General features: G+C 42.8%; 1 protein-coding gene across 1 annotated transcript in view; it reads left to right on the forward strand.

Moving 5' to 3' along the window:
* The first annotated feature begins 2,530 nt into the window (after positions 1-2,530).
* LRRC31 (leucine rich repeat containing 31) overlaps positions 2,531-13,939 on the forward strand; it is a 28,197-nt gene continuing 16,788 nt past the window's right edge. Inside the window, exons 1-3 of the mRNA XM_049629636.1 lie at positions 2,531-2,812; positions 10,533-10,676; positions 12,624-12,791. Of these exons, the coding sequence (XP_049485593.1) occupies positions 2,620-2,812; positions 10,533-10,676; positions 12,624-12,791 (505 nt within the window). The 5' untranslated portion in view covers positions 2,531-2,619. The remainder of the gene's footprint in view (positions 2,813-10,532; positions 10,677-12,623; positions 12,792-13,939) is intronic.

The raw sequence follows: 13,939 nt of genomic DNA on the forward strand, positions 1-13,939 counted from the left end.
TTTCCCCAAAGGGCTCTTAAATAAGCGTGTCTGATCCTGGGAGAAGAGACAAAGCCCAGTGTTTAGCTGCTGCAGTCTGGTTATTATGTTGTGATCTGCAAATTTCCCAATTCCGTTTCCAGGGTTTGCCTCCACACCGTGAAGCCCAGTATAGGGGCAAAGGGAAAATGGAAGGTCTGCGTAAGCCTGAATTGGCATGGGAAGCCAGAGTACTTGTTCAAGTTTGTATATAGAGAGGAATTTCCTGAACCCATTTTGGGGCAAAAAATTATTTTTTTCAGAATGAGCATGGTAACCCACTACTTCCCTGCTGCCTATTGAGAAATGTGCAGATACTTTCTACTTGGCACTCACACATCTGTCTTCCTTATACTTGGTCTTTTTCTAATTCCCTGGCTTCCTCTCTGTTGTTTCCTTCCCTTGCCTTTCTCTCCTTTTTGCCTTGCCGGTTCCCCTACTGAACTTTTGTTTCCTCTTCCATCCCCTTGAGTCCTGCGTCCTGTGTTGTGCCTTGCCTCCCCTGGCCTCCTTCCCATTCTGCCCACTGTGTACTTGTCTGCAGACAACCCAGAGGGGCCTCACAGGCTGGGTGGGGTTTCACTTGGGTAAATTACCACATCCTGGAGCATCATCCAGCAGTGTTTTCTTAAGACTTGGGAATTGAAGTCAGCGCATTTAGTGGGGGGAGAAGTGAAACCATTTAGTGGGATGGCACTCCAGAGAACGGCTCTGTATAAATCAACAAACGGTGACATTGCATGAAAATGACCATGAGGGGAGTCTTAAGTGGGGACCAGAGGACCAGCAAAAGGACAAGAGCCCATAAGGCGATAATGGAATCAGGATGGGACAGCCAGGGCTGCTGGTTGTGTCTGGGTTCATTAGCCAGTGGTCTTTCCCCCCACCTAACCCACTGAAGCTTGGTCAGTGGTAGGGCTGCACTGGGGCCAACTGTCTGGTTCCATTGCTGTCTGTTCGTGGGTAAACCTGGGCTCCACCCTGTTCTAGTTTGAAAAGAAAATTTAGAAAGAAAAAGATGCTCAATTTTGACTTCTAAAATAATGCTCCAGGTGTATAGAATATTATTACTTCTTCCTGGCTTGGAGAGGTGGACTCTCCAAGGTCATTTTAGAAGCCCCTCTGCAAAATGTTCCTTGAGTCATTCTTGAATGTACTATTACAGAAAAGACCTATCTTATGGGGGAGAAGCCATGAACATTGTAATTTCAAGAATAGTCATTAGGCCCTGGCCCAAGAATGGGATCTAAATTTTATTAACAAAATCCATTCCATTGACAGATTGTGTGTGTGTGTGTGTGTGTGTGTGTGTGTGTGTGTGTTTATTGAGAGACAGTGACAGCATGAGCATGGGAGGGGCAGAGAGAGGAGGAGACACAGAATCTGGCAGCCTCCAGGCTCTGAGCTGTCAGCACAGAACCCTACGCAGGGCTTGAACTCACAAACTGCAAGATCATAACCTGAGCTGAAGTTGGATGTTTAACTGACTGAGCCACCCAGGCGTCCCATCCATTGACAGTTTTATCCCCAATTTAAGTATTTAACCCTCCCTTAGAATGAAAGCAAATCTCAGAAGGGGGCAATAGATCACCCCTTATGAATCTTTAGCCTTAACTCACACTCCTCACCTCCATTCCCCACATCTTTTGTTCCAGGTGAACCAGAATTCACTGGTGGAGCCAACCAGAGGCTTTTGCAGGCCTTCATGCCTGAAACTTTTGAGCCTGATTTTTCTACTTGGGACCCTTTTCTCTCTCTTGTTTAACTTCCCATTCTTCAAAATCCAGGCAATGTCACTCCCTGTTCAAAGTCTGTTCTGCAAGGCAAGCATAGCCCAACTGAGCCTTCCCTGCCTACTTACTTAGGTCTGTCTTCCCTGATGGCTCTTACCCCAGTGGACTCTTTGGCTTACAGGCTTATCTTCCCACTAGGTTAAGCTTCCATCAAAGATGTGAGCTGTACCTTGTTCATCATTGAATCTCGCATCTAGAACAGTATCTGACCCAGAGTAGGTTCTGTTTATGGAGTGAGTGAAGTTTTTACTGCCAGTGTGTCTCTAATGGGGGTGGTGGTGCAGGGCTGTGGGGGGGGGGGGGGGGGGGGAAGGGAAGAAGCCAGGAGAAGCAGCATCAGAGGAGGCTGCTGAGAGGAGGCTGGGCTTACCGAAGGCAACCCCCCCTGGGTGATAGTTTTGCAAAGGGCCAGTTTAGAGACATACTAAATCCTCTTTTACTACTGTCCCTCAGAAGGTAACTATAATTGCTGAAATTTCAAATGTATTAACACATTTGATGCATTTGCCAAAGTGGTGTTTAACGACCTGTATTTCACACAATAAAGTAGGGCAAAGTTAAAAACTCAAGTTTGCTTTAGATTTGTATCTGCCACCATCTGTTGGTTCCCGGATCCTGGGTTACATCATTCTTATTTTTACATTAAACATTACCAGTAATAAAAACAAAGAAAGGGGGGAAATAAAAGCTCATGTAAGGAAATTCTGATTTCACATGGTCTCGACAGAGTCTTTTGCTTCTCAGTAATTCCAGAAACTGAAAACAACAGGAAGATGTCTTATTGAGAAAGACCACTTTCAACTTGACCATGAGTCAAAGAAGGAAGAAAAATTCCTCAGATGGAGAAACCAAACCCCGGACTTCGTTTGTCAACAAATTCTTCAGGAGCTCAAAACTCAGGCCCACCAAAGCTGAAAGCAGAAAAAAGAGCAATGACCTTGAAGCTGCTGATTTCCAACCCAGCGATGATGCACAGAAAACAGAAAACATCTTAGATACTGGTAAACTGACTGCTGTTATTTCTCTATTTTTTAGAATAATGTTTTCCCCTAAAGACATCATATGGGTTAAACTAAACCTAATACGAGTCTCTATTCTAAGCATTTACTATGTTACTTAAATACTTTAAATACTTCAAGAATTTTACTTTTAAATTATTAGCATTTAAATTACATGTAACATTACAGGAAGGTATAGAGAAAATACCTTGTTTCCTTTCATTTTGATACAGTATTTTGTTCATATACATGCATTTATGGTCAACCAGCCAGTCAATAAACATTGATCGAGTACCTACTGTATGTCAGCCATTATTGTGTTAGAAATGCAGCCACATAACACAGGACCTTATGTACACAAGGAACCAGATGCAGACATAATTTCAGCGTGATAAATGATACAAAGAAACAAAAGCAGGCTAAGGAGACTAAGAATGATGGATGGGGTACTACTTTAGATGGGGTTGCAGGGAAGGAGTCTCTGATTTGGTGGCACCTGAGCAGAGATCTGAATAAAGTAAGCCAAGTAGAGTGAATGAATAAAGCCAGTCACGTAGATGCCTGTGGGAATAGCTTCCCAGGCAAAGGCAGCTATAAATGTGAAGGTCCAGGGTGGGACTGAGCCTGGAGTACTTGAGAGCGAGCCCAAGGTCAGGGGTGCTGAAGCAGGATGAGAGGAGAGAGGACAAAAGTAATAGGACAGTCACCGAGGAAGTAGCTGCGGGCCAGAATGGGCATCTTTTGCAGTTATAATAATAGCTTGCAAATCCCTCTTGAGCTTACACGGAGCTGTGGTCCTACTTCTGAAACATATTTTTATACTGTTCAATCCCCACGTTGCTACATGATGTTTATATGCCTAATTTTAACAGCTGCATGATATTCCATCCTGTGCCTGTCAGTGAATATTTTTGTCTTTCCCTCTTGCCTCTTCCATACGTCATTGTATTTCAGCTTTGTTTTTTAGTACAAATTCTTAGAACAGAGATTACAAATTCAAAGGTTATGAAAATAAATATTGCCCAATCTTTCCTTAAAGCTATGTGTCATGTACAATGCCATTGATATATTGTCTATTAGAGGGGCGCCTGGGTGGCTCAGTCAGTTGAGCGACTGACTTTGGCTCAGGTCATGATCTCACGGTTTGTGAGTTCGAGCCCCTTGTTGGGCTCTGTGCTGACAGCTCAGAACCTGGAGCCTGCTTCTGATTCTGTGTCTCCCTCTCTCTCTGCCCCTCCCCCACTCATGCTCTGTCTCAGAAATAAACAAACATTAAAAAAATTAATACATATATATGTATAATATATATATGTATAATCTATTAGATTAAATGTATTTTTAAGCATTTTAATCTTTTAATGCAAACATACCCAAAAGTAGAGAGAATAGTATAAGGACCCCCCATGATCACTTCCCTCTAACAATTATCAACCCATGGCCAATCTTGTTTCATTTATACCTACCCTCATTTCTGTCAGATTATTTGCAACAAATACCAAAAATAATATCATTTTGGCTAACTCGGTTGGTTGAGCATCCAACTTTAGATTTTGGCCCAGGTCATGATCCCAGGGTTGTGGTATCAAGTCCCGTGTTGGGCTCCCCACTGACCATGGAGCCTGCTTAAGATTCTCTTTCTCTCTCTCTCTGCCCCTCTAACCTGCTCATGCTTCTCTCTCTCTCTCTCTCTCTCTCTCTCTCTCTCTCTCAAAAAAAAAAAAAATATATATATATATATATAATTTTATTTGAAAGTAGATTAAGTACATTTTAAATATTTTTTAGAAATAGGAAGTTAAAGTCTACTTAAAAAGAAAGACAACCTCTATCAGAAAATTGTTGATATTTGTTCTAAAGTATGAGTTGAAGTTTTAGGAACATAGTTAATGAATACCTATAACCATGATTAAATTAATAGTGCAAGGCCAGGCAGCTGGTTTTCCCCACTGACCAACACTGGCCACTCAAGCCATGCATGGCTTGTCCATTTCCATGTCTCCCCAAATTCAGTGGTACCTGGAGTTATGTTAATTCTGCCCCCAAAATGACTCTTGGATCTGGTTCCTCCTCTCCATTGCTGTTCTGGCTTTCATTGTTTTTTGTTTTTTTGCCTAGACCACTGAAACAGCTTCCTAACTGGTTTCTCTGCTTCTATTCTTGCTCTCTTGCCAACCTGTACTCCATAGTGCCACTGGGTCCTCTTCCTAAATCACAGATATGATATCTTTCAGCTGCTTAAAATCCTTCACTGAGTCTTTCTTGCCTTGAAGAGAGTGTCCACAATCCCAAACATGGTCTTCAAGGTGTTTGTGATCAGATGGATCTCTCTTCATGACCCCTGCCTTCCCCCCAACCTCATGTTCACCCTCTACTCCTGACATTCAGATTTACTTGCAGTTTCCTGAGCTGGCCACATTCTTGCAAAGGGGTTCCCTGTGCCTACAAAGACCTTCCCTTGTGTCACCATCCTCCTGCACCCCTCCCCCCATTTATCCTTCCCTCATGTCCACCCACCTGACTGACTCTCACTCACTCTTAAGGTGCATTCACACACCCCTTTCTCTTGAAAGATTGCCATGACCTGCCCATGGGAGCTGAGGTGCTTCCTGTCACTATCGTGTGCTCATGTACCCTCTGCCTGCCCCCACCATTGCACTTCTCCTCTGTATTGTGAGCATGGATTTCCTGTCGGCCTGTTTTTTTTTTTTTTTTAATGTTTATTTATTTAGAGAGAGAGAGCAAGCAAGCAGGGGAGATGCAGAGAGAGAGAGAGAGAGAGAGAGAGAGAGAGAGAGAGAGAATCCCAAGCAGGTTCCACGCTGTCAGCACCAAGCCCAATGTGGGACTTAAACCCACGAACTGTGCAATCATGACCTGAGCTGAAACCAAAAGTCAGACACTTAACCAAGTGAGTCATCCAGGTGCCCCTGCCTTTTCCATTGGACACGTAGCTCATAGAAAACAGGAACTTGTTATCTTGGTTCCCTGCACAGCAACGCCCACGTTACAAACATACAAACATCATTATGTTTTATGAAACCACTGGGATTCGTGGTTGTTTATGACCAAGAAACCAACCCTGGCAGATATAAGTTGGAAAAGAACTTAATGTGAAGATACTGCTTAGCTCACAGAATCACATGGAGAAGCAGGGGCTTGTCTCAGCGGTAAAGCAGTCAGGAAAAGGTCCCGAATCACTCCATAGAACTGTTCACGTGTCACAACTTTGTGCTCTCCATAGGGCACCAGTCACCACAACCCAGCCAACTGGTAGCAGCTCTGACTCAACTGCCTTATATCTTGAGCTGTGACATAAGCTATCCTTTGAAGAAAGGGTTTTATGTATTAAAAAAAAAGAAATATATGGTTTGTAAGTTCATGTCCATGGATCTCATAAATTAGTACTAATTTCATTCATTCATTCATTCAATTATTTGTTCATTCAACAAATATTTATAACATACCTCTCATGTAAAAGGCCCTGCAGAGTCCCATCTCCCTGGGAAGCCCTAGGAAATGTAAGTCACCATGCTCCTGAGAAATGAACAAGGCAGAAATTAGAGTTTCTGTTTTACAGATGAATCACCCAAAGCTCAGAGAAGCCAAATTACTTGCTCACCTGCAGGACCCACAATTTGAACCAAGTCTTCCACTTCTGCGGTCTTAGACTTGCCCATCAGATGAACCGTTACAGAATACCCAAGCAGGATGTGGTCTGAGAAGAGAGTCCTGAATCTCTCTGCGGGTGACCTTTGAGAAACAATTTGTTTGAATAGGTGAATGTGGTCACCAGAACATAGAGGTTGATTGATAAATGTGGTGAAGTGAGACCAGCAAGTACAAACCACCTTTTCCAAACATTTGACAGTAAAGGAAATGATTGACAGAACAGTGGCTTGAGAAGAAAAAGATTTGGGAAGGCTGGAACTTGAGCATGATCGTAGGTCGATCCTATGGGGATAAAGGCTTAAAAACAAAAGAGAAAGCATAAGGTATCATGCAGAGAAATATTTTAACACAAAAATTTATTTACATATTAAAAATTTTTAATGTTCATTTATTTTTGAGAGTGAGGGTGAGAGAGAACATGAGCCAGGGAGGAGTAGAGAGAGAGGGAGACACAGAATCTGAAGCAGGCTCCAGGCTCTGAACTGTCAGCACAGAGCCAGACACGGGGCTCTAACCCACGAACTATGAGATCATGACCTGAGCAGAAGTCACACGCTTAACTGTCTGAGCCACCGAGATACCCCCTAACCCAAAAATTTAAACACATACACACACATAATGGGTTCTGGAGCAGTCTGTTCTAGGTTCACATTCTGACTCTGCTACTTACAGTCTCTCTGTGTCTCAGGTTCTAAATCTATGAAACAGTGTGATTGAGACTCTTTGAATTAAGCTTAACAAAATATCCTGGACTCACTGCATGCAAGAGTTAGTCCCTCCCCATCCCCCCATCCCTAACTCGCTTCTGCTCTACTCAAAATTCGGGTTGCCACATAAAATACATGCAATATTTGGGGCATACTTTTACTAAGCCATGATTCCTTGTTTACTTGAAGTCTAAATTTAATTGGACAGGCTGTTTTTGTTTTCCTAAATCTGGCAACCATACCCAAAATAAAATACATTGTATGCAGTGCACCCTGATAGAAATGGAAGGCCTGTGTAAAGAGATAAAATTGTGGATGGTGCTGCCTCCTACTGGGAGAATGTGGCAACATCAACCATCCCTACACAGACCACACCCTATAGGCGTTTGCTTAAAAATAGCAATCTACACATTCAATGCAATCCCAATCAAAATTGCCCTGACATTCTTCTCAAAGCTAGAACAAACAATCCTAAAATTTGTATGAAAACCACAAAAGACCCCAAATAGCCAAAGTAATATTGAAGAAGAAAACCAAAGCAGGAGACATCACAATCCCAGACTTTAGCCTCTATTACAAAGCTGTAATCATCAAGACAGTATGGTATTGGCACAAAAACAGACATATAGACCCAGAATGGAATAGAATAGAGAGCCCAGAATTGGACCTACAAATGTATGGCCAACTAATTTTGACAAAGCAGGAAAGAGTATCCAATGGAAAAAATACAGTCTCTTTAGCAAACTGGGAGAACTGGACAGCAACATGCAGAAGAATGAAGAAGCCCACTTTATTTCACCATACACACACAAAAAAAAACCCTCAAAATGGATAAAAGACCTAAATGTGAGACAGGAAACCATCAAAACCCTAGAGGAGAAAGCAGGCAACAACTTCTTTGACCTCAGCCACAGCAATTTCTTAACACATCTCCAAAGGCAAGGGAATTAAAAGCAAAAATAAACTTTTGGGACCTCATCAAGATAAAAAGCTTCTGCTCTGCAAAGGAAACAATCACAAAACTAAAAGACAACCGACGGAATGGGAAAAGATATTTGCAAATGACATATGAGATAAAGGACTAGTATCTAAAATCTATAAAGAACTTACCAAACTCAACACCTAAAAAATAATCCAAGTGAAGAAATGGGCAGAAGACAAGAATAGACACTTTTCCAAAGAAGACATCCAGATGGCTAACAGACACATGAAAAGATTCTCAACATCACTCATCATCAGGGAAATACAAATCAAAGCCACACTGAGATATCACCTCACACCGGTCAGAGTGGCTAAAATTAACAACTTAGGCAACAACAGATGTTGGCAAGGATGTGGAGAAACAGGAACCCTCTTGCACTGTTGGTGGGAATGCAAACTGGTGCAGCCACTCTGGAAAACAGTGTGGAGGTTCCTCAAAATATTAAAAATGGAAGTATCCTATGACCCAGCAATAACACTACTAGGAATTTACCCAAGGGATACAGGAGTGCTGATTCATAGGGAAACATGTACCCCAATGTTTATAGCAGCGCTTTCAACAATAGCCAAATTATGGAAAGAGCTCAAATGTCCACCAACTGATGAATGGATAAAGAAGATGTGGTTTATATATACAATAGAATATTACTTGGCAATGAGAAAGAATGAAATCCTGCCATTTGCAGCAAGGTGGATGGAACTGGATGGTATTATGCTGAGTGAAGTAAGTCAGTCAGAGAAGGACAGATATCATATATTTTCACTCATGTAGATCTTGAGAAACTTAACAGAAGGCCATGGGGGAAGGGAAGAGGAAAAAATAGTTACAAACAGAGAGGGAGGGAGGCAAACCATAAGAGACTCTTAAACACAGAGAACAAACTGAGGGTTGATGGGGGGGTGGGAGGAGGAGAAGGGAAGAGGGGTGATTGGCATTGAGGAGGGCACCTGTTGGGATGAGCACTGGGTGTTGTATGTAAGCAATGAACCACAGGAATCTACCCCAAAAACCAAGAGCACACTTTACACACTGTATGTTAGCCAATTTGACAATAAATTATAATAGAAAAAATAGCAAGCTGCCAGACACACTGTGGAGAGGTAGCGTTCTTATTACTCTCCTAATATTTAAATCTAAATTGATTACTACTGAAGTCCTACCATTAATTTTCACTGGTACCAATATAGTATTTCTTTTTAGCTATGTGGTTTTTATACTTTGTCAGGGTTAGTAGAATATTACTGCACATTTAGAACTTACACTTTTGTATTGGATTCCAGTAAACTTTTTTAATATGTTTTAAATTGTACATTTTCATTTATAAAACCTCTAAAAAGTCACTGTCAGTGACCCTTTTTTGCATATTCATTTTTTCTTCCAAAAGGATGATGTATTTTATACGTGTCTCAAACGCTGGCACATGGGGTAGGTGCGGCACTCGTACATAATAGGTGTTCAATAAATGGAAAGCTTTTAGGGGCGTCCGGGTGACTCAGTCGGTTGAGCGTCTGACTTCGGCTCAGGTCATGATCTCATGGTTCGTAGGCCTGAGCCCCGTGTCGGGCTCTGTGCTGACAGCTCAGAGCCTGGAGCCTGCCTCGGACTCTGTCTCCCTCTGTCTCTGCCCCTCCCCCCCTTCACGGTCTCTCTCAGAAATAAACATTAAAAAAAATGAAAAAGTAAGGCTTTTATTATTTTAGTGTTATCAGGTTAGTACTGTGTTAGTACAGAGGAACTTGGTGAGGGTGCCATGTAAGTAGTCTTTAGTGACAAGAAGGACAAATGAGTCTTCCTGAAAGTGTCCTGTGGCAGGAGTTGAGAAAAGGTCTCCCAGGCACCACTGTCTCTGCATCTGTCAATGGAATGGTCTACGAAATGAGCAGCAAGTGTTTGATTCGCTCCCTGTAGCCAGCTGAAGCCCATTGGCAGTGATTGCAACGCTTTGCCTTTGGCAAATTTGGCAATTTGTTTGGTCAAATTACCTGTGTTCCCCACCACGCACATCTGTGCGTCTCTCAGCCGTGCTCGGCTTCAACCCTGTGCTAACAAGTTTACTACTCGGTCCAGGGAGAACAACACTGTCTACGAGAGGAGAAACCTAGGTTAGGCCAGGAAAGAATAGCCACCGAGTTCCTCAGGCTCCTTTGTAAGAAAAGGGTCATGGGAGTGATCACTGTCCAGCACCCGGAGGCAGGACAGCAGTTAAGTTCTGTCCCCTGGTAAATGCTTCCTCTTCTGGGTTGAGGTTTCTCCAAGGACCAGCTCAGGGTTGTTGTTAGTCTGTTTACTTGTCTTATTGCGGTCGCCGTGCATCTTTAACACTATCTGCATTAACAGCAAGTTCTTCTTTCTCCTGATAATGTAGCTAAGCCTCTCACTTCAGAAATGGAGTTGGGATCCAGGATGGAGAAAAACGAGCAGTTCCTGCAGAAGCTGGGCAGAAAGGCTGTCAACAAGTGTCTGGATCTGAATAACTGCGGATTAACGACCGCGGACGTGAGGGAAGTGGGTCTGTATGCAGCTGACTTGGCACAGAGGGACCCAGGGCCTTTGAGGGGAGATGAGCAGGCAAAACACACCCATCACTCACCTGACCACCCGAGGTCTGCAGGGTGGCCCCACCCAACTCAGGAAGAGCAGCGGCACCACTATTTAAAACAACAACAAAAGACAACAACAAAAGACAAATTAATCTTTCCTCAAGCTACAAAGATTTGAGCCAAGTTTAGGAGGAAGGTTCATTTGTCTGTTTTTCCTGAGTAATTTTACTTCCCTACTGATTGCTTCTTCTTCCCTGAAAAACATTTGTTTTGCGTACGATCTAAACTCGTGTGGCTCATCCGTAGAGCCAAGCCCCGCTGGGCATGTAAAAGGGTGTTGTGTTCTGTCATCTGTGGAATGAGAGTGTAACCATCATGTGTCACACGTAAGCAGGAGTCCGGTCGTGAAGACCCCCCCCACACACACACACACAACCACTGCCACCTTATCTTTTCTCTTTCTCCCAGATGCCTTGAGTCAAGTCTTTTATCAAATTAGATGTGTCCACCAACACAGAGGTGTCAAAACAGCTGAATTTTGAGTGAGGGGTCCTTGACTATTTTAATTAAAACGCATGCCATTATATTTTGGACAACTCTCTTTAAATTTTTTTTTTTTTTAAGTTTATTTTTGAGAGAGAGAGAGAGAGAGAGAGAGAGAGACTGAGTGGGGGAGGGGTAGAGAGAGAGGGAGACACAAAATCCAAAGCAGACTCAAGCTGTCAGTACAGAGTTTGACACAGGGCTTGAGCCCACGAATCGCAAGATCATGACCTGAGCTGAATTCGGCCGCTCAACCAACTGAGCTACCCAGGTTCTCCTTTGGACAGCTCTCTTAAGAGAGAACCCTGACTGCACCTGTGTTTCCAGATGGCTGTGTGTCAGAGTCACTAGCAGAACTGGTGCAAACACAGGCAATTGAGTTCAGCACAAACCCGCTGACTTGAAATCTCTGAGCGCGGGCCCCAGCAATCCTGCTTTTAATTGTTTTTCCTTCTTAATGTGTTCAATAGACTTACACTTTATATAAAGCATAAGAATTCTGGTGAACAAGTTGAAAGGGCTCAACTGCTTTGAAACCTAGTAACAAACAAAAGGCAAAAACAAATTTCACTCCTAAGCATGGCCTCAGAGTTCTGGAAGGTCTGGAGTTGCTGTGCCTGTAGCTGTAAGACCTCAGCTTGCTGCTTCTGATGGCTGCCCCTTAACCTTCAAGACATATTTAAAAACAAACAAGCAAAGATGCTTTACTTCCTCTCAGCTGGCGGCTGGCGTCTCCAGTCTCCAGTCTCCACTCTCGGGTCTTGTCGCTCTGGGAGATAAAGATGGCCTTTGAGAATGTTTTTCACAGGCAGTAACTTCACTTTTAATGAGTGATGGCAGATACTCAGAGAAGATTCTGGTCAGGCTTTGCGCTTATCTAAAATCTCCACAAGTCGGTCCATTTAAATATAATGGGAGTTTCAGAAGGTTGTGATACCCAGGCAATGATGATCACAAAGAAAGGGTAACTAGTACCCTCAATCTCAGCAACCCTGGCCAACAGTGCAGTCCTCTGCTTTCAGCCTGAGGATCCACTAGGATGAAGGGGTGAGGGACGTCAGGGTGCTCTGCAAAAATGGAAAGGACTAGTGTACATATTACAGTGACAATGCTAGTAACAGTAGAACTACCGTTTCTACTACAATAAAGGAGTTCTATGAAATCTTAAGATACCACTGCATTTTTGGCAGAAATAGAAAATGCCCTAGGAAATGCAGTCTGTCTCGATTGCATGGCTGAGGGAGCCGTGCTTTGCTGAAAGTCAACATGTCCACCCCTCCCTCTTCTCTTACAGTGCAATAGGCACTGGGTCCCATGTACTACCAGTTACACATTGCATGTGCAAATCTGTCTTTTCTCTTGTTCCCTTCCAGTTGCTTTGCTGCCTCTTCTCCCAGACTTGGAAAAACTGGATATTTCCTGGAATGATCTTATAGGTGGAACCCTCCATTCAGTCACCCAGCAAATGCATCTCGTCAGCAAGTTAAAAATCCTGAGGCTGGGAAGTTGCAGACTTACCACTGATGATGTTCGAGCACTGGGTATGATGAATGCCTCACTGCTAGCAGCTCTGAAGCATCAAGGGCAAACTATCTGGGTCACAGCCCCTCCAGGGCTCATGGATGAGAGCACAAGGACGATGAAATGCCATGCTGGGCACTTGTATAACTTCTGAAAAGCTAAGTAGCCTGCACCTAGCATTGTGCTAAGCCCCAGGATAGAGAAAGGAGAAAGGTTGGTCAGGTATCTGCTCTCAAGGAATTTAAATGGAGATAATTGTCAAATTTGCTTACTCACTGTTACTCACCTGTAAAATTGAGGTAGATAATAAGTTATCTTCCAATTCGAAAACAACCTCTTCTATTTTTCCACTCCCATTTAAAAAAATTGACCAAAACAAGATTTTAAAACTAAAAGCAATGGTTTAAATAGAACTAGAACCTCAAGTTAGTTAATTAGTGAACATAGAATAACATAGAATGTAGGATACAATTTCTCATGTTACCCAACCCTTTACTAAAATGCTTGCTGGTTTCAGCTGCCATTAACATTTTTAAAAATTCTCTTGGTCTGGAGTTTCTTATTTCAATGACATATTTTGATCATTTACATCTCTGCAAAGATTTCTGTAGAGACAACACAGTTCATGTCAAATGTCTTCTCTCTGCCCTCTGTGGAAGATCGAGGTCAGTTGATGCCCCTGGCCTACCCTTCCTGTAGTCGAGGAGAAACACCATCCATCTGAGAGCAGGCCAGGTCCTAGTGCAAATCCTACCCCCCACTTCTAACTAGCTTTGAGACCATGGACAAATGATTTAAACTTCCTGAGCCTCAGCTTTCTTATCTCTGAAATGGGGTTCATATCCACCTCAGAAAACTATTGTGAGGATTAACTAATTTCTTTAAAGCATTTACTACATGCCCAGCATGTGCTCAGTAATGGATAGTCCCTCCTTTTGCTCTTCCCTCATCCAAAACTAACTTTCAGTGATTTTAAGTAATCAATTTAGCAGCTGGTTATTGTGTAGCAGAGTTGCAAATTCAACTCACTGCCACTCAGGCACAAAAAGAAAATGTTGTTTCTTTATTTTCTATGATGAGTCTAATCTTTGTTATGATCTTCCAGCCTTAAGAAGCCAGGGAATGGAATTTCTGCCCTGGGACTCACTCCGAACTTGCCAGGTTCAAG

The sequence above is a fragment of the Panthera uncia genome, chromosome C2, assembly GCF_023721935.1.
Source record: "Panthera uncia isolate 11264 chromosome C2, Puncia_PCG_1.0, whole genome shotgun sequence".
Classification (NCBI taxonomy): Eukaryota; Metazoa; Chordata; class Mammalia; order Carnivora; family Felidae; genus Panthera; species Panthera uncia.